This window comes from Myodes glareolus, chromosome 7 (genome assembly GCF_982192425.1).
Source record: "Myodes glareolus chromosome 7, mMyoGla1.1, whole genome shotgun sequence".
In the NCBI taxonomy this organism is placed as follows: domain Eukaryota; kingdom Metazoa; phylum Chordata; class Mammalia; order Rodentia; family Cricetidae; genus Myodes; species Myodes glareolus.
This window is the reverse complement of record NC_142032.1, coordinates 28,641,276-28,663,524: the sequence shown is the minus strand read 5'-3', so window position 1 is coordinate 28,663,524 and position 22,249 is coordinate 28,641,276. Positions and strand designations below refer to the sequence as shown.

The 22,249-nt window shown below is 37.9% G+C and overlaps 1 protein-coding gene across 1 annotated transcript; it reads left to right on the top strand.

Annotated features, from left to right (window-relative positions):
- Positions 1-647: 647 nt before the first annotated feature.
- Positions 648-20,675, top strand: LOC125403348 (gastric triacylglycerol lipase-like). Its single transcript, XM_087908680.1, has 11 exons — positions 648-738; positions 11,042-11,102; positions 11,391-11,502; positions 11,710-11,827; positions 13,350-13,548; positions 14,718-14,836; positions 14,996-15,123; positions 17,393-17,536; positions 18,282-18,353; positions 19,906-19,977; positions 20,436-20,675. Exons 1-11 carry the CDS (start codon positions 648-650, stop codon positions 20,673-20,675), a joined length of 1,356 nt encoding a protein of 451 aa, XP_087764806.1.
- The last annotated feature ends 1,574 nt before the right edge of the window (positions 20,676-22,249 follow it).

The window sequence follows — 22,249 nt, the reverse complement described above, 5'->3', positions numbered from 1 at the left end:
TATCTTAGGTTGTCAAATGCCTTTAGATACATCTGGGAGGAATAGATGATCAAAAAACAAGTCAGGTTTTGGACAGCAGGCAATCCCAAGTCCTCTCCTGGACTGGGAGAACATCAGGCTTAGAGGCAGTGTTTGCCATTAGCTGTTGAGTGCAAGAGGCCTGAAGGTTTTTCTGTGAGGTGAAGTATATCTTACCTGGCCTGACAGATAAAGCAGATCAATTCCCTGAGAAAATTGATTCCCTGATCAATTCCCTTTGTGGGTGCTTTGCAAATCCAGAGGAAGCCTGGAAATGCAGGCTTTTCTCTTTTTGGAAGACACACAGGATGTCAGTAAAGCTGGCTTATCTCTGTGTTAGAAGCTCTATATGAAATGCCATGGTCTCAGGTCGGTAAACGCACTTGAAAACCAAGTGTTATTGCCTGGTATCTTAAAGTGGGCATATAAGCTAAATTTTAAAGCTGTTCTAATCTGGAAGCACACATAGACACAAAACTAGAGACCTGTGTGGGCTTTGTAAGAGAGAAGAGAAACATAAAGACAAAACACTTTTATAGAGTTTAGAGTGAAGGGACGAGGGAGAAAGTGGATTTGTCAGTAGGGAAGGTTCGGTGTCAGCATAGAGGTGGGGCAGCAATTGTCAGACCATGGAGGGGCAGACCCGGGAAACAGCTGTGGAAAACAGAAGGCTGAGCTCCCGTGGTTGTGACAGGGTTCAGATAGGAACCTGTGTTGAGGGTAAGTACTGCTCTGCAAACCAGCCACTTTGACTTAATTGGGGCTTCCCTGCTCATGAGCACACAGCAGCATGTGGCTTTGGGCACAGCAGGTGCCCAGTGGCAGAGAGCCGTGGAGGCCACAGAGGGGCAGAAGTCTGGGCGGGACAAAGAGCTGTCTGCGAATGAACACACAGAAAGAGACAGAAGTGGGGGCAGGACAAAGCACATGGTCACCAATGAGAAGAGAAAGAACAGCAGAAGGGGAGGGCAGAAGCACCAAACTTGGAAAAGGCAGGCTTGGAGAGTAATTTGCTTTAATTTAGATTATTACAATTTAAAAAGGTTTTAAGTGCCGACTTAAGGGCTTTGAAATCAGCTAGGAATCGCAAGACACTCACTTTAAGTACACGCCTCTGACACGGGCCCGTTCAAGTGAGTCCACCAGAGCTGCAACACTGAGTCAGTGGAAATATACATTTTATCTATACGGGGTACATGAGAAATTCGATGAGAATGTCTTCTGTCACCCAAAATCCTATCTCAGCAGGAGGCCCGGCCTCTGCCTCATGTCAAGCCTCCTGCATGGGCAGTGACTCCAACAAGGCCCCGAAAAAATGAATGGGTCACCCCAAAACCCTACCCACATGCAGTTGAAAAAGGAAACTCACCAAGTGAAGCCAAACTTGCCTGGCAGTGCACGTGTGCAAGAAAGTCCGTTTTTCAGCATGGTCTTGGATTCCAGGCCCTGTGGCCTGGACCCTGCAGGAAAAACCTAAGGCCCCTAGGTGGGACACTCCATATGTTAAGTAAAAATAATAAATAAAGGGCAGTTCTGCTGGCGCAAGAAATCCAATTAGGTGAACAAAAATAATACAATGCAGAAACATATAGGATAGTATCTTTTATGTTTTTTTAAAAAAAATGCTGCAAGATCCTCAGCAGCAGTAGGCAGCAGAAATGCTGTAGGTCCCAAATGGTGGTAGTGGGCCATGTGGTGGCAGACAGTGGGCCCTGGGAGCAGCCAGTCCCAGGCAGAGACGGCTGCCGGTCCCCAAGCAATGGCTGGTCCCAGGCAGGGAGACACATGGCAGGTGTGCAGGAAACAGAGATATGGATAGACAGGACATGCAGAGTGAGGTTGAATATTTATTCAGGGGGTTATGGAGGGGGAAGGGAGACGGGGGTAGAGAGAAAGAGAGAGGGGGGGAGAAAGAGACAGAGAGAAGGGGGGAAGCAGAGAAGTGGGGAGAGAGGCAGAAGCAAGAGGAAGACGGAAAAGAGAGTGAACTCAGGCCAGAAGCTGAAGATCAGCCTGCCTCAGCAGATGGGGGAGGGAGTGGGCATGGCTTGTCTCTTAAAGAGGCAGAACAATCATTACTGTATTGGAAGGAAATTTCAGTGAGTGCTGAAAATTCACCTGTGTTTAATTTCCAACTGTTAATATACCCCTGACTCCAAAATGTAGGAGTAAAACAAAAGACTGCATTAACATACAAATAGAAAGTCATGGGCTACATTCACCACTCATGCCCTAGACTCATGCTTTAGACCAAACACTCTGTAGGCAAACCACTCCCTGGGTGGAATCCCAAGTTATTTCCATAAAGGGAACTAGAACTTAGTTGGATCCTTAGACTTTTGTTTCAGGTAGGAACCAACTACTTCTTTATTTCAGGAGCACAGGTCTGGCAGCTAGCCACACTTGTTGACAATAGCAGCTAGCCACACTTGTTGACAATAGCCCTGACAGAGCAGAACTCTGATTTACAACTAGGTGGGACCTTTGTTTAAGTTAGAAGCTCAATAACCTTGAATGAACTAAAGACAAGTTATAAATTCTCTGACCTTTGGCCTCATTGGGCCTCCAAGATAAACATCCTAATTATTGTTCTTTAAAAAGAATATGATGATGGGATGCCCCGGCGGCCTGTGAGCCAGGCAGAGGCTGCCACCAGAGCAGTGCAGGGTCCCCGGGCGAGCAGCAGAGTCAGGCAGCTGGATGCGGTGGACGCACAGTAAATGGACATAAGGCTATATATAAAGCTAAACATTTATTACTTAAAAAAAGGGAGACATAGACAAACATAGAGAGAGACAGAAAACACGTGTGCACATGGCAAGAGACAGACAGAAAAGGGGAAAGCCAAGATGGCGACGAGGTCAGAAGTGGCTGGATGTGGGCGTGGTTAGTCCTTAAAGTCACTGCAAAGGAATAACACTAAATCTTCTCCTTCTTTGTAATTATGGAGATTGCCTGGGAAGAGGTGTTAATCCAGGCTACCTGACAGAGTAGCCATAGCTGTGGATGTGACTTTAGACCCACTACCCCTGAAATAGAATGCTAATAAATTTCCCCTCAGTTTATGTTTTGGTATAAAAGCTGTTTGGAAAATAAAGGCAGGGGAATTTTTAGGATGTGAACTCAGGATTTCATGAGGGATCACTGAAAAACTCCCTCCTGATAAAGCCATGTGAGTTGTGTCTTTATTTCCAATGCCTCCCTGGCTGGTCTAGAGAAATAATTTATGGTCTGGGCTGCATTGAGACTCTGACACCCAGGGAGGGATCAGAGATTGGCAGACTGGGAGTTAGAGTCCAGGCAAAGGCATTTCCCAGGGCAAGGGCTGGCGCGACACTTCCAACTCAGTATTACATTCCAGACGCTTTGGATGTAGTGGTGTTAGAGCGCTGGGGTCTCATTTTTGACCAAACATCCCAGAGTCCTTGGTTATAGGGGTGTCGGCTCAAGTCAGGCTACTTGCTGCAGGCATGGGGCAAAGTGAGAGAGGGAAGAGCTGGGAGTTGGTGTGCTCACACTCAGCAAGAGGTGGGGTTGGAGCAGCACCTGGTTTGCTGTCCTCCTGGAGTCCTCAGGCAGCTGCTTTTAGAGGGAGATGAGAAGGCAGGTGGCTAGAAGGAAAAAAATATTGTTATTTTTGGCCCTATGAAATGGGGCTAGCCATGGGATGGGACACAATAGCAGATAAGACCAGATTTTAGTTGGCAGGTGTCCTTAATCCAGAAGAGTTGATACCAATAGGGAAGTCCCAGGAGTGAGTGCAGGTGTTTTGGCATTGTCTGGGGGAGCACTTTGTGGGTTGATCTTGGCCCAGGCAGTAGGAGTGACCTGTAAAATATGCTTGAAACTTGTTGGCATTAGTGTATTAGAACTTTTTTCCTGGAACCTGTAAGAGAACTGGAACAGATTTACATCTTGGTGTCATAGCAAAAGGCTATTGCTTTAGGAAAAGACAATTAAAGCGCCTTGAACCCTAGATTCTTTAAGATACACCTGAACCCTGTTAGGCATACCTGCCTATATTTCAGCAGGAAACTTCATTAAATGTCATGGGTGAAGTAATAAGTTAACAGTACCTTAATTTGTCAAATGGCATTAGACACATAAAGGAGGGATAAATGAGCAAAAAATGAGACAGAATTTTAGCTATGCAGGCAATCCCAAATCCTCTCTTTGGCCCTTGGAGAACACCAGTCTTAGAAGCAGTGCTTGCTGTTAGCTGCTGAGTACAAGAGGCTCACAGAACTTTCTTGTGGGAGAAAGATTTACCCTACCTGTCTTGGCAGAGTGAGAAGGTTGATTGATTCCCTAGGCGGCGTTCAAGAAGCTGTATAGGTGAAAGAGTGCTTTTTGCTGTGAGGGTTGCTTTGCCAAACCCAAAGGCAAGGCCTGGAGTCAAAAGGTCCTTTGCAACCATGTAACTTTTTGGAAAAGCTGTAGGGTGGTGTGGAAGCTGTATGTCTCTGTGTTAGATGCGTTTTTTGTTAAAATGCCATACCCTCAGATCTGTAAAGGTACTTGAGAATAGGGTACCATTACTACCTGTTATTCTAAACTGGGATTATAAGCTAAATTTAGATAAATATTTCATTTAATAAATTACAATTGACCAATGCTAGTAAATGTAAGAAGATTGAAAGGAATATTTTAATAAGTCAAAAAATTTTAAACTGAGCACACATGCACACAGAAATATTTCTGAAGTTACACAGACATAGGCAGGCAGCAAAAGCCAGAAAAGCGTAGAGGTGATCCCGTTAAGGACCAGACTAGCAGATGTTGTAAGAGGGAACATAAACATGAGGACCAAACAGCCATACAGTTTTAAAGTGGAAGGAGAGAGGAAAAGCGGGGTCCATTGTAGAGAGTCAAACAACTGGGGGAAAGGGGGCGGGGGTGAGGGATCCCGGCATGGGTGACAAAAACCAGCAAAGCATAGAAAACAGCTGATGGGCAAGCGCAATTCCAAAGGGATGGTGATGGCTCCATTGTCCTTGGCCGGTGGAAAGGAATTGGGTTTGGATCCCTGAATCCAGAACAGGACAGGAGCCGGCTGTGCCTCTGGGCACAGCATTGGAGACCACAAGGCTACGGAAAAATGGAAGTGGGTGCGGGACAAACTATGAGCTGCGAATCAGTTGAGAGGAAGAGGCAGAAGTGGGGAGGGGGCAGAAGAAGGCATCCAAAACCATGGGGCATTTGAATAATCTGCTTGAAATTTTAAGAACCCATTTTAAAAGTCCCATTAGGAATCACGTCTGTTGCAATGTGTCCATTGAACAGGGCCCTTGAGCCAAAATGAGGGTGCATGAGAAACGAGTGGGAAAGGTCTCCCCATGCCCAAGTCCCATCTCAGTAAGGGCCTGGCTTTTACCTTGTGGATCAGGCTCCTGGTTCAAACTGCAACTTCAATAAAAGCGTGAAAAGCTAATGGGTAACCCCGGGGACCCTACTGGCATAGAGCAAAGGAAGGGGAACTCACTGAGTCTTAACCAATCTAGTCTGGTGGAGAGCTTAGGGGATGGGCATTTTCCAGCACAGCAGCGCTGTACCAGAAGGGAAAAACAGATTCATCTTGGAAGAATTTCCAAGATGTTAGGAATATTTCCTAACTGAGCCTCTCTGCTATCGCAAAGAACTCCAATCAAACTAGATTAGACCGAATCAAAAATGCCCACATTTAACAAATGCCACACCCCTGGGTGTAGTGGGACAGCATGGTGGGAAGAGGAGCCCATGCAAAACCCAGAAACCACGACTTTCTTTTTCTGGCATGTGCCTAAACACCCTGTGGGAAAGGTCCTGACCCTCCCCAGAGAGGGGTCAGTGCTTGGCAGGCAGGGAGTTGGAGTCCAGGTACTTGGCAGGCTGGAAATTGGAGTCCAGACAAAGGCAATTCCCAGGCTAGGGGCTGGGGTGCACTTCCAACTCAGTATTACAGTAACTATTGTCTGTTCACATTCTGCCAGAGTGGCCATTCTGGATAATAACAATTTTTGTAAAACTTCTTGAATAATTGCTAACATTCTCTGCAAGATTAGCTCTGACAAAGGAACCTGGACTATATTTTCAAGACTTTAAGAACATTATTCTCAGGATGGCTAGAATAGAGTACAGGTATCTTTGACCTTTGAGACACTCCTTCCATGCCTTTCCTTGATTAGTTGGATGTAACAGGTTCATAGGTAAATCAAGCATGTGTGGCCAACCCTTGCTTGTTTGAGCACAGGCTGTGACCCCATAGTCAGGTAACAGTGATATGATTTCTCAGAACTAATATTTACTCAAGCTCTAGGAAATGGCCATGAGTTAATACTCATCAGTAATGTTTCCTTGATGCATGCTTGTGACTGAAACCACAGGTGCCTCACAGCATGTCCTTTGTCTTGATAGATGAGAAATTTTCTTTAAGGTGAGAAAAAAACAAATCATAACTTGCTTGACTACTTTTGATGCTTTATAAAACTACAGAAAACTCCATCTTAGAAATTCTACAACTCAACCGGTAAAACAAAACGCTTTAAGCACAAAACCTTCTTCTATGTTCTGTGTGACAGAAAACCCTGGAGTGCCAGCAAACCCATTTGACATGGTGCTACCAATATTTTCTGCAGGGTAAAATCTCATTACCTAAAAATTAATGTCCCTTTATTTATTTATTTAAAAAAATGAAGTTTTGACTCAATTACAAAGCTGGCTTTGGAGTTGGAGTGTGGCTCTCTCCTTCTCTAAATCCAATCATGTTGTTAAAAGAAAAATTCAGAATCTCTGTCTCATAGCAGAAGAGCCACCTGCTGTGGGACAGAAGAAAACCAAAATCCAGGGACCATTGTCCCAAATCTCTTTCCCTTCACACTTATTTTTGATTCTTTAGAACCTTTCATTGGATATACACATATCTTAAAACTTAAACTTTTTGTTTTGCTATTAATAATGTTAAGCTTAGCACAGTGAACAATAAATTCTCCTAACAGTGACCCCTGAAGTCTCCAAAAAGATAATGAGGCCTCACAACTATGACTACCTGGTCTATTATAATGCTATTGAGCCAATAAATACCACTCAAAGATCAGGTTTGGACTACAAGCTGCTCAAGACAATTCCAAGGTGGCTAGCTGATCTAGTCCATCTTTTTTTATGCGACACTAGCCAGAACTTCAGATAAGTCTTGCCCATTCATTACTCAGAGACTAGCTATAAATGTTACAGCTAGTCCTCATGAGTCTTACAGTTTCTTACAGGATCCCAAAGAAATACCATTGCACTCCAGACAGCTGGAAGTAATTCTAAGAATAAGACAACCCCTCTCCCAACAGATGGGATGGATTGTTTTTCATTTTCCTCAGCATTATAGATAATTGCCCACTGTAGGGACTGGTTATAAGTTATTATAGAGTTGGGAAAGGAACAATAAAGATTAGAATCAGGAATCTCATTCAGAATAGAAAAACAGGAACAGATAGAATAGTAGCTTAAATGATTCTGTCTACTTTAGAAATAAAATAGCAACTATCCATTTTACATAATTTGTGGTGGTATGACAGTCACATGATTAGGTTTGTTGCTACAGAGTTTTCTGTCCTGCCAGGTTCCCATAATCTTAAGTCCAATGAAATCACACAGAGGTCTACATTAATTATAAACTGATTTGCTTAGTATCTCAGGCTTCTTATTAATTGTTACAACTTATATTAGCCCATTATTCTTATCTGTGCTAGCCACATGGCTCAGTACCCTTTTCAGCGAGGTAGTCACAACTTGCTTCTTCTGTGGTGGTGCCAGGACTGCAGAAGAATGGGCTTCCTTCTTTCCAGAATTCTCCTGTTCTCATTGACCCACCTCTACTTCCTGTCTGATTGTCCCATCTATACTACCTGCCTGACTACTAGTCAATTAGTGTTTATTTAAAATATATTTGACAGTCGCTCCCTGTGAGATCTGTGAGACCAATTTTTGGTGGACATAATAGGTGAGACAACAGTGGCCCTAGGATCCCAGATCCCCCAATCCCTAAAACCTCCACGTGGAAGGAAAGAAAGGTGCCTTCGGCATTCCTAGCAACCAGCAGAGAGCTTGTCTGCTAGACAGCCATCTACCCTGCCCCCAACGGGTCGTTCTCTGCAAGCACCGTGGAGACCAATTCTTATAGACATAAGGAAGAGATGGGAAGGCACCAATGCAAAAATTCCTCCAACATACTAAAAAGCAACATGGTACTGCCAGAACCCAGCGGACACCCAACAGAAAGACTTGGTCATTCTAACCCAGAATATATAGAGGAAAACAACTTTAAACGTTAATTAATGAAAATGATGGAGACCTTTAAAGAGGAAGTGAAAAACTCCCTTAAAGAAATGGAGGAGAAAACAAACAAAAAGATGGAAGAAATTAATAAATCCCTCAAATAAACCCATGAAAAAGCAATCAAACAGGTGAAGGAAACAGTTCAAGATTTGAAGATTGAAATAGAGGTAATACAGAAAACACAAACCAAGAGAACTCTGTAAATGGAAAATCTGGGTAAATTAACAGGAACTACAGAGACAAGTATAACCAACAGAATATAAGAGATAGAAGAAAGAATCTCAGGTGCTGAAGATTCTATTAAGGAAATAGACTCATTGATCAAAAAAAACATTAAATCAAACATATTCTTAACACAAAGCATTCAGGAAATCTGGGACACCATGGAAAGACCAAACTTGAGAATAATAGGGGAAGAAGAAGGAGAAGAATTCTAGCTCAAAGGCACAGAAAACATATTCAACAAAATTATAGAAGAAAACTTTCCCAACCCAAAGAATTATATACCTCTGAAGGTTCAAGAAGCTTACAGAACACAAAATAGACTGGATAAAAAAAAAACATATAATAATCAAAACACAAAACATACAGAACAAAGAAAGAATGTTAAGAGCTGCAAAAGATACAGGTCAAGTAATATATAAAGGAAAACTTATCAGAATCACACCTGACTTCTCAATGGAAATCATGAAAACCAGAGGTCCTAGATAGATGTTCTGCAGACACTAAGAGACCATGGATGCAAGCCAAGACTACTGTACCCAGCAAAGCTTTCATTCACAATTGATGGAGAAAACAAGATATTCAATGACAAAAACAGATTTAAACAATACATATCCACAAACCCAGTCTTACTGAAAGTACTAGAAGGAAAACAAGAACCCAAAGAAGCTAACTACACCCACAATAACACAGGCATCTGATACCCCCACACACACCAGCAGAACTCAAAGACGGGAAACACACAAACACTACTTCTGAAAGATAACCAGAGATAACAACCACTGGTCATTAATATTGCTTAATATTAATGGTCTCAATTCACCTTTAAAAAGACACAAGCTAAAGAGAATAGATACATAAAAGTATCCAGCATTCTCCTGTTTACAAGAAGCACACCTCAAACTCAAAGACAGACACTATCTCAGAGTATAGGGCTTGGAAAAGGTTTTCCAATCAAACATATCTTAAAAAAAAGCAGGTGTGGCTATTCTAATATCTAACAAAATTTATTTCAAACTAAAATCAATCGGAAGAGATGGAGAAAGACATTTTATACTCATAACAGGAACAATTCATCAAGATGAAGTCTCAACTCTGAATATATATATATATATATATATATATATATATATATATATACCCCTAAATCAAGAGCACTCACATATGTAAAAGAAACACTACTGAAACTTGAATGGCACATCAAACCCCACACACTAATAGTAGGAGATTTCACCACTTCTCTCTCAACAATGGACAGGTCTGTAGTTCCCAGATTTTGTATAGATATGTAAAGCTGTGTATGCACATGAAAGTATATGACACAGGACATGAAAGTGGAAGTGCAACTATCCAGGGAATAGAGGGGACTGACAGGAGTGGGAGGGGCATAAAGGAGAAGGGAGGGTAGAGATTAGGGGGAGGCACACATGTTCAGCATAAATGTGACTGTTCACATTTCAGTGATTCAATTAGAACTCTGTATAACTGCATCTTCAAATTGATTAAAGTAAAGTACCTCAGTAGACCAGAATCATACTTAAGGTTTTAAATCAAAATCTGTCTTGATAAGTCATCACTGCCCCACCTAAAAGCTGAAGAAAGCTTTATTGTTTATGATACAACGTGCTCAGACAATAAGGATGTGAGAAGAAAGATTTAACAGGTGACTAATCTTGTGGTCAATGGTACAGAGTAGCAGTTTTAGAACAATGTCCACCTTGAGAGCTTATGTACTGGTTTGACATAGGCAAATGGCAGAGTTCACTACATGTGCAGTCACTGCACATTTTACAAAAGGTCATCCAAAAAACACAGTCACTCAACTGTTTAAAATGAGTGGGAAGGGAGAAATGGAATAAAATTTCATCTGGAGCTCAGAAAGCCTAAAGAAGCTGTATTTAGTGACAGTGAGTATGTGACCCTGAAATAATGAATGTCATTGCTTTCAATTAATAATTTAGATGGTAATAGGTGGAGTTTATATTTACCTTAGATAAAGATTGACTTAATTTGAAATTTATAACCTTGATTACATTGCTAAAATTAATTTTACTAAAAATACATTTTCTTTCTTTTCCTACTTGTTTTGGGTCTGGATGTTTAAGAAACTAAGGAAAACAAAGATGGACAGAAGCCAACACACACTGTACTTGGGATGATGCAGGCATCTATCTCTCCTACAGTAACTTGAATAGAAAAATGGGTGATTATTAGAATAGTACCAAGAATCAGGCACTGATCAGAGCCTCTGCAGAAAAGGGAATTTAGAGCCATATTCAATGTTTATTAAGAGCATTTGTACCTTTGTGAACATGATTTCAGAATACTCTGGAATCCTTGTGACAGTTGCAAGAAGCCAGAGTGGCAGTGTGCAGTGTGAACTAGACACTCTTTCGAGTTCACAAGTCCAGAGGACTGCTGACTCTGCTCTGTGTCATCATGCCAGATTATCTTCCTTCTGCTTTCCTCTTAGCTTTTCTCTGTTGTCATATTAAAGGGGTTGTATTAGCATACTCAACAGACTTTCATCAAGATGAAAAATACTCAGAAATAACCAGGTAAGTTAGGGCAGAAGAACCCTGTGAGATGTTCCAGAAAGACTAGTTTATTTCATAAAAACTTTGGTGGGAATGATAGAGAGAGACAAGTGGTTTTTATGCGAAGTGAATCAATTATCTTTCATGTCTTCCAAGCTGTTCTTTGAGAGGGAAGTAGGCACTGCTCAGATTCTTATTAGGTGATGAGACTAACTTTCAATTTGGAGGGTTACAAGTGGACTAATGTGCATCCAGAAAGCTGAGCTCAGACTGTGACACTTATTACAGCATGCTAACTATGTTTTCCAGAAGATTTAAAATGCAGTTGCTACTGCAAACATTGTGCATCCTCCTTACACTGGAGAAGACACTCTGCTTCCTTAAAGCGAAACCCAGGAATCCAGAAGCCAATATGAATGTTGTAAGTTCCTATTGTCCCTGACAAAAATACTTTGCCACTGTCAGCTTCACTCATTCTTTTAAAACTACTGCACTTATTGTATTTTGAATGTTTTCTTTATATAGATTATATCACTCCAAACCAAAAGGAAATTCTGTTTTGAGACTCATAGCAATAGTCAGCTAAGCAAACTCATGAAACTCGGTACTTTGAATTTTTTTTTTCCAGAGCGAGATGATTTCCTACTGGGGTTACCCAAGTGAGGAATATGAGGTTGTGACTGAAGATGGTTACATCCTTTCAATTAACCGAATTCCTAATGGGAAGAATGATTTCAGTAATTCAGGTGAGATTTGAGCAAGAGGAACATGTACTGAGCTAAATACAATCTATCCAGGGCTCCTTAATGCTGCTTGTAAATTTAGTGACTCAAAAGCTCACCGACTCTCTTATTTAAAGAGGACCTGAGTGACACCTGGTTTCAGTTCACAAATATTGCAGGAAAGGTGAGTACAATCTGGCTAGAATTTAGATTTCTGTAATGAAGAAGGGGCCAGTGCATCCAGGCACCCTGATTCTGTAGGTTAATGTGGTTGGAAAGAGAAAGTTCTTCCTAGACTAATGTATGTGAATCCTTAGTTGTCAGATACTGACCTTGTCTGGGGAACTTTAGGTAGGGCACCTTTACTTTAGGTAGGGTGGATAGTATGAGGCAAGCTTGAGATGAAATATATCAAGACTCTAAGTTCTCTCTCTGTGCTCATGCTTGTGTTGGAAGATATGAGCTTTTAGCTTCTTGTTCTTATGGCCATTCCTGCTGCTTGCTGTACTACCTCCATGCCTTGATGTACACTTATGCCTCTGGAAACATAAACCTAAATAAACACTTCCCTCTATAAGTTACCTTGCTCATGGTATTTTATCAAAGCAACAGAAAAATAACCAATACAGGTGCTTTAGGTATTGGGTGAAAATCATCATTACTGTTTCTGAGGACAGAGGAAAGCTGTTCTTCTCTGTGTCTAGGTCTTCATTCTCAGACTGACTATACAAATACTGGACAAGTTCAAGGGTTTTCTATTCTGCTTAGTAATCTGTTTGGAAAGTTTTGGGTCTAGAATATTCCTACTTACATATATTTTATACTGAAACTAAAGTTTCATTAGATAGGAACTCTTTATCAGAAGAGACCGTAACTATGAAATAATATATATATACAGTAAGTGTATTCCTATAAGAGTAAAGGTGAACAGAAGAAGGCCATGAGATCTTACTACTGCCAAATTTCTTTCTGTCATGAAGAATATGGAATAGTGTTACTAACATGACATGAAGTGTAATAGTCTTAACTCACCCTTTTGGGTTACAAATCAATTGACTTCAGCTGTACAATGAAGATTTCAAAATTCCATTGGAAAATATCTTCTGGGAATGAGAGTAGGCAAACAGAAGGTAATGAGATTTATATGAGCAAATTAAAATTATCTACATGTGGGAATATTATAATGTACCATGGCTTAACACACTAAAATAATGGTAGTGATAACAATAACATCATTAGGGGCTTCAAGATGACTCACTCATCAGTTAAGTGCACTGACCATTTTCCCAGATTCAAGTCTAAGTACCTACATGTCAGATCACAACTATTTGTAACTCTCTTTTTAGGGGATCCAACACCCTCTCCTATCCTCCATGGGCACCAGGTACAAATGTGGTACATAGGCATACATATAGGCAAAACATCAATATGGATAAATTTAATAAAGTTACTACAATCAATAATAATAGTAATTAGCATAATAATAATAGTACTATTACTACTAAAACAAGTAGCAACAGCAATACTTTCTATTTTTTTCTTTCAGTTCCAAAGCCAGTAGTTTACTTGCAACACGGATTTATATTAACGTCTGGCATCTGGGTTGCCAACCTTCCCAACAACAGTCTGGGCTTCCTGCTGGCAGATGCTGGTTATGATGTGTGGATGGGAAATAGCAGAGGCAATATCTATGCCAGGAAACATGTGTACATGGACCCTAAGTCTAAAGAATTCTGGGCATTTAGGTAGGAAGAGATACTTGGTGGAGTGTGTTATTCCCAACAGCTGTGCTCATTTATTCGTTTAGTTTTATTTATGCATGTGAAGAGCCCTTGGAAACCAGAGGTTGATCAACTATTTTCCTTAAGTGATCGCCATCATATTTTTGGACACAGGGTCTCTCACTGAACGTGGAGTGTCCCAATTTTGTGGGCTGCTTAGCCAGCAAGTTTCAAGGCGTCTCTTTTATCTACCTCCCCATTGCAAGGATTTCCTACTGCTACCACTGGATCAATTTTTATTTTTACCTGGGTTCTGGGTGTCAAGATCCTGTGTTTGCATGGAAGACATTTGTACTAACTGGAAAATCCCCCCAGCTAAATGTGTTAAAGATTTTTGATGTTAACATAAATTCCATGAACTAGAATGGGAACTTCATTAACATGTCTAATTGTCAAGGATGTATTTTGACTTATTTGTAATAACTTATGTATGACTTTTATTTTGCCTATTAAGATAAAGGTAAAAGTAAAATATGTAATTTATTATCTTGACCCTTGGCACTTACTTACCTATATCTTTGCTCATCTACCCATTACTTAAAAAAATCTTCATACAACTTCATGAATACAAATAATATTTATAATCTCATTATCCAAAACTTGATTTTACTCTAGTGAAGAATCATCTTGTTTTTAAGGAGAAACAAGGGCAAAGCAAAATGCAGATTTTTAAATTCTTCCATTATTTAGTAGAAAATGTAGTTGAATTGATTCCTGATATATATCAATCCTTCAATATCCAGATCTTTAGTGGCAGATTTACTGAGTTTTGCAAAAATTTAAATAGCTTATGCTTCTTATTTATACTATGGAAATCTTGAATGTTGTAATGTCATAGAATTTTGACTATAGAACAAAAATGCTCTGAAATTTAGCTGACCATTTATCTGCCTATGGCCATAGCAAGTATTCTCAGCTCCATGCTGTCTTCAGAATCGTAGGAACATAACAGGTATTTTGAGGGCACTGAATGAACTGGCAGTCTCAAGCAGGGACATAGGCAGTATCTGATCAATGTTCTCTTAGTACCCAGAACTCACTCCCTAATACTTCCTAAGGTCATAATATAAAACACACTGTAAATTCTAATTACTCATAAATAATTAAGGTTTTTTGGTCTGCTTTTAATGCAGTTTTGACCAAATGATAAAATATGATCTTCCAGCCACCATTGATTTCATCCTTCAAAAAACGGGACAAAAGCAATTGTACTACGTCGGCCACTCCCAGGGCACTATTATCGGTATGTTGTGTAAAATCTGACCATATTATGTTTTGGAGAAATAAAGAAATTATTTAAAAAATAACTTCATTGTAAGAAATATCGATTACAAACTTGTCAAATGGCACAAGAAATTTTTAGCAGGAGAGAACTCTGGTCTCTTACCTTACTTTCTTTCAGCATTTGGAGCATTTTCATCCAATCCACAACTGGCCCAAAAAATCAAAATCTACTTTGCATTGGCTCCGGTTTGTACTGCCAGATACATAACAAGTGCTCTTCGGCTCTTTGCGTTCATCCCACCACCAGTGTTCAAGGTTTGGTTCTCTTGTCTGTATTTCAAGAAGTAGCTTTGTCATGGTTTTCAGAATGAGGAAGAGTAGCTAAGCGAGAGAGGAGAAAGCTGATGCTCTTGTTCTGACTGCTCTGATTTTCAAAACTGGCCACAGCCCAGCCTGTTCTGTTGCTGGGGATGCATCTTGTATGGTGCTGAATTGTCAACCAGGTTTTTTTTTTTTTCTTAGCCATCTGCTCCCCTTGTCTTCTATAATCCTTATTAATGCTTCATATCATATGCAAATGTGCAATCTGTATTTTACCAACTTCACCATCATCATCCTTAATTCTATTAACTCTGTTTTCAATAGAATGTATATTTTTTCTTTTTTGTTCACCTCTGTCTTGCCACTGCTTACACTACGAACTATGTTCTCTTCTTAAAGTCATTATTTTAATTATATGGCTCATGTATAAATGTGTCAAAATCTGTAAGGGATGAGGTAACAAAAGATAAGTAAAGCCACTGGAAATTTTACATCTAAAGCAGCAATAATGGCCTTTTTCCTACCAAAGTTGCTTTTGGTCATGGTCTTTATTATAACAATAGAAAAGAAACTAGGACTGTGGTGTGTGTGTGTGTGTGTGTGTGTGTGTGTGTGTGTGTGCATGTGCGTGCATGCACAAATATCCATTTGCCAAAGACCACTTAGGAAAGTAAGCGACTACCTGGGAGTGTGATTATGTTATTAACCTGGAATCTTAATAGTTTCAATTTGCATTTGTCAACTGACTATAGATTTTGAACGTTACCTATCAATCATCTAGTCTTCATAGTTTGCGAATTATCTGTTTTGTTAGTTGATTTATTTATCAGGTTCTTTGTAGGTTTTTCAATTATTAAGCTTTTGTAAGGTCTTTTCTTCTACAGGTTTTTCTTTACTTCCTTGGTTAGATTTATCCCGAAGTAATTAAATAATTTGGATTTGGAGCTATGGCGAATGGAATTTCTTTCACTCTGATTTTCTTTTCACTCTGTTTATAACTGGCGAATAGGAAAACTGATAACTATGTTGATTGATTTTGTTTCTTGCTAGTTTTCTAAAATGTTTTTTAGTCTCGAGAGTGTTATGGTTGAGTTTTTAGGGTATTTCATATGCAAGATTTTACTCTCTGCAGTTATGTATAATTTGACTTAATGTTTATATTCCTTTAAATATAATATATGTGCTTGTATTATATTATATATCCCTTTTATTTCTTTCCTTTATCTTTATTGATTCATTAAGAATAGAATAATTATATGAATTAAAATGGAAAAAGTAGGTGACATTAATTCATTCCTGATTTTATGGCAAATATGAGTTCCTTTCCATTAAGTACGATCATTGCTGTGGGTTTGTGATAGATACTGTGTTATGTTCCATCTAATGTCATTTCTTGGGTGATTTTTGTCCTGGCATCCATTGAATACTGGGTGTTTTTGAAGAGTCTTCAGCCAATTCATTCCACCCTAGTTGTTGCAGCTGCTTGTATACAAAGAAGGATTGATGGTCAGGTCTTGTGTCTCAAACTGATGAGGAAGCTGGAGAGAGAAGAAAATGATAATCTAACCAGGTCTCACCATACATCACCCTCAGTGAGAGTTAGCATTTCCATAAACACAATAGGAATCGTTTCATGCATTTGATAAGTTTTTTTGTCAGCAAATACATTCTATTTCAAATTCCTATATTTATGTTATTTGTTTCTTCATGAGCAAACTTTATATACTCATGATGAATTATTTTCTCATGATATACATATCCTTAATAATTCAGTCTTGCATACCAAATCACCCATCTCAACAAGAAAATGTCAGGTACCTTGGGTTTTCATTCTAATCTCTTAATCTATTTGTTAACCTTTTAATATTCTTTCATAATTAATTTTAGAAGCTGTATCATTCTTTAATGCAATTAACTTATAAATTTGTATCTGAATATACGCAATACCTTTATTTTCAATGTTTGTTGACAAATTTGTAAATTCATGTAACCATCACCAAATATACAGAAAATTTTCATCAATCTAGGAAATTCATTACACTCAAAAATATTATTTTCTGGTTGAATTGGTAGTGTTTTTATTGCATGCTATTTTATTGTAAAACTTTCCTCAATCATGTATAAAAGGGCATTGTAGTAAATTAAATCATGACACAATTCGTCAATATTTTACAGGATCACTTTTTGACCCCTTTTCTTCTTGCTTGTTCTTTGGAAAGACAGTTTCCTTCTGACAGCTGGTCTTCACTTATGTCGTTTTCAGACACTGTTTGGTGAAAAGGACTTTCTGTCCCCCTCACAAGCCAACTCTATTGGTCAGTTTATCTGCCAGAATGAACCACTTGGAACCATTTGTAATAATATACTTTCATTATTTTTTGGATACAATCCAAAAAATTTAAACGAGGTATGATTTTGGTTTTAAGTTATTTTTTGTTTGCTGATGGCTTAATAATGACATATCATTATCTGCAAAGGTAAATAATAAAATCTAGGCAGTTTGTCCACCCAGCATATTATTATCTTAACTTATTTAATATAATTAATATCAGGCAACATTCACCAAACATACAATTTCTAATGTAAAAATACACAATTTAGAATTCATAAATTTCTCTGAATATCACAGGTTTAAGAATTTTTAAGTTATATCTTCTATCATCATTTTAATAGATTTGGTGTCAATAATCTTATCACTGGTCACTCATTTGAAAGGTTCTTTGGAAATTATATAATTTTGCTAACTACTTTCTTGCACACACAAAAAAATTATATTTCATTCTGCAGTGAAATTTTACTCTTTCCAAACTGAACAAATGGTTAAATCATAGGGATAAAACTTCTGCTTGTACTGGCTTTTTCGAACCTATTCCCTTTGGATGGACACCTTGCTCAGTCTAGGTATAGTAGAGACGGCCTTGGTCCTTTCTCAAACAATGTGTCTAACCTTCTCTGAGGAGTGGACTGGGATAAGAATAGGGGAGAGATGGAGGGATTGAGAATTGGGATTGGTAAGGAAATTAAAAAAGGAGAGTTTATTTTTTAAATAAAATTAAATTTAAAAGGAAATAAAAGTTTTACTGTCTTGAAAGCTTCCTGTTCTTGAAAATTCTACTGATTTACTAATACACATTATGCTTTCTTTCCCCTAGAGCCGGATGGACGTGTACTTGGGGCAGTGTCCAGCAGGAACATCAACTCAAAGTATGCTGCACAATTGCCAGGTATAATTCTCTGTGCTTCTTTCTTTGATCTTTTGCCCCTTGAAACATGACTTCTTTACTAGTATCTGTGTGCTTTGCTGGCCAATGCATTCCATCCTTTTTTTTTTTAAGATAAATTTATTTATTTATTGTACAGTGCTCTACCTGCATACCAGAAGAGGGTACCAGATCTCACTATAGATAGTTGTGGTTTCTGGGAATTGAACTAAGGACTTCTGGAAGAGTAGATGTTAATCTCTGAGCCATCTCGCCAGTCCCCACATTCCATCTCTTTAAAGTATTAACTAATACATTCTCCAATGTCAGTATGTATTTGAGGGAACATAAGTATGTGTGAGCAGAATTATTTCATCTTTATGTCCTCAGAAGTTATATTTCTGTTCAAAAATGAAATCTCATCTCAACTTTTTAAGTGTTAAATTAGCACCAATTCTTACAAGCTTCAGCAATGGTGAAATACAGGTATTTCAGAGCACATTATGTGACTTTATGAATTAATAAATGTTTTGGCCTTGCTTAGTCAAAAACAAACAAAAAATATTTGCACTATTGGTAGAATGAAGTTGTGTACATTTTCAGTAAAATATATTTAGCCAGAAATAATCATGGCAAATAAATTATATAAATCATACATATCCTTGCTTCTGTAGCTCCTAGATTTAATACGGAGATCCATTGTCTTATTTTAGTTTCAGAAACAATATTTAGAGAGTTCCTGAATCTTTAGCAAATTTATTTTTATTTCATATGTCTGAAGATTAGACTGCTGTTTTAGCTCCATTTTTTATTCTTCTTAAATCAGCCGAATAAACAATTATTTCAATACAAATCTGCATTGCTATTTCTTAAGTCCTCTCTCATAGGTAAAATTAAAAAGATTTTTGTGCAGAGGAAAGTCTACAGAATGAAAATTTTAGTCACATGTCACATAGTTGAATAAAATGATAATTTCATGATTTTCAAATATTCTTTGATACCAGTTGTATTATAAACCACCAAAGTAATCTTTATACTGTTAGAAAATGCATATTACACATATATTATTTTTAAATAAGGTTTTATTTACTTGGAATCTACTGCTTTATAACATTTTGCTTAAAATTATTTATAAGTTGAAATTGATTTGAATGTTATAAAAACATAATATTATTAAGACTTGCCTTTAAAATAAGAACAATTATTTGCTTGTCAGGAAACTATAATAATAGCAATTTTACATTATTTTTCAGATATTTTCTTAGGAGACAGCATAACAAGTTAAACAGTTCAAAATTATTAAAATATGTGGAAAGTTTTCTTTCCACAATGTTATCATTTCAATATTTTTATACTTGTTATAAATATAAATGGTTCGAAAACATTTTGTAGATGCTTAGCTGGTGGCATCTGAAATTGGGTCAATAGTAGTTGTATTATGGAATACACTGAAATTTTACCGAACAGTGAAATTGTATTATATAATATATATTATATTATATTATCAAAAGAGACAGTAAGCATATAGTAATTTCTGATTCTATTTTTAAACAAAAATATGTTTTGTCCTTTTAAGCTTATTAATAAAGGTACATTTCAAGCTTATGACTGGGGAAGTCCACTTCTAAACATGCAACACTACAATCAAGTAAGTTTCATTTACTTAAATGCGTTGATTCTTCCCTGTGGGAAAGAAAAGATATAACCAAATACTCACTTTCAAAAGATGGTGGAATTGCTTTACATTTCCCAGGATTTGAGGGAGAGAGAACCTGGGATGCTCTGACAACCACGCGGTAACTAGCTCTCTGGTACAGCACTATACAAGGCACATCCCTGTGAGCCATGTCATTTGAATCACACACTCTGCGAACTGCCAGACATCATTGCTCCCCTACTCTCATACATAAAGAAACTAAGATCCAGAGAGCTTTAAGTTTTGAAAAATCACTCAGTTTATCTCAGTTAAGACATGATCAATAATCTATTCCTGAATGAAAATAAAAGTTGAGATTTCATAAATAAGCTTATTGTTTAATCAGGTATCACATTTATCACTTCATTGGATAGAATTTTCACGTGTTATCTTTTCTCGTTTTCCTGCAGACCACACCTCCATTTTACAAGGTGGAGAACATGAAGGTCCCAACTGTCATGTGGAGTGGTGGACGGGATACTTTGTCAGACCCAAAAGATGTTGCAAATTTAGAACCTAATATCTCCAAGCTCGTTTACCATAAGAGGATTCCTGACTACAATCATATTGATTTTATAATAGGCTTAGATGCTTTTATTCAAGTTTTCGGTGAAATTTTATCATTCATCAATAAAGATCAATCACATTGAATCTTTTATGGTTTCTTGTGTGTGTGATTTTTTTGTTGCTCATTTGTTTGTAGGGATTTTTTGAAGATCCCTTGCTTTTCTCTGTATAAACAATTTCTAAGTTGTCTCTTTATTCTTATTTACTTTTGAATTTCAAATCATTCAATCATTTTTCTAAAAGTAGGAGCACTTAGTAAAATATTTCCTTCACCGCAAATGCTGTCTGATTCATGGAATTGGAAATTATTCCACTGAGAAAAGTACTCATTTAAGAGTGGGCCTGCCTTTTATATGTAAAAAGATATTCCTGAAATAAAGCAGGTCTTAAAACATCTGTGCAGAATGCCAAATCTAAAAAGGGGGGTTAACAGTGTGTTTCAAATTTGAAAAGTAAGTTTTATAGGGACTTATCACCAAAGACTTTAGCTAATTTCTGAATTTTTACCTGGTGGTGCTAAAAGCAGCTTGTTGCAATGGAACTAACAAAGAAATAAGGCAAACTGTGAGAGCTCTGAATCTTTACCATTCATCTTAAAACACTAAAACACAAGAGGTAAATCTATCTAGGATTTTTCTTCATTCTTCATTTTAACAAGTATTCTATCACCTCGCTTGATAGGCTTAATTATAGAATCCCACCCATCAGTTTGAGAAATGGGAGAAATAAAAAGTGGAGGAAATAATAGCAGAGAAAAGAAAAGAATGAAATAGGAGCAGTAACACAAACATGGAATGTGGAGTGATGGCTAAAAACAGAAGGAATATATGTAATGCCTCACTCATGAGAGATTGATTAAATAACATTTATAAAGATCTAAGAAAACTTACATCAGTTCCTAGATGCACTACATCAAATCCTCCTGCCTCTCAAACAAAATTTGAAAAATACAAACTTAAAAAGAAGAAGAGTGAGAGCAACAAAACAAAATAGTTTTACCTGTTTAATAAATATAAAAGATCTTGGGGTATGCTCTCTGTTACCAAAACATATAAAGACCTTAATTCAAGATGCCCTTCTTTATCTCATGTAATTTCTGTCTATAACCAATAGACATGAATTAACTTCCAAGATCAAACAGGGAGTGATTATGAGCTCCCAGTACACTGTACCACTTGTTTTACGTACCTATTATTTTTAACCTCTACACAATATAACTTATAGGAATAACTGCCATCAGTAACAACTGCAGATTTATGGAAAGAACATAATTGCTATGGAAGATATTGAAAATCTTAATTTCACAAAGTTTATGTGAAGGGAAAACTTGTAATATGAAAATTCTACTGGGATGGACAGAGCTATCTAGTGGAGCTATCACTTTAGTAAAAGTTTCATCATATATTATTCTAATCATCTCTGTGATCAGAGTCCAGAGACACCTCCCTGAGCATCAAGGATGCAGACTGTTAGAATTTTTAGTGCTAATTTCTAACATCTGATCAAGCTCCAGACTACTGATGGCTATTAATATTCACCATTTATGTAGTAATCCAGAAGCAGGCATCTTGTAGATAAGGGTCAGTGCTAGAAAAATAAATTAACTATAATTTGTTTGGTCAAAAAAATGGCATAATTTTGTATAAAATGACATAAT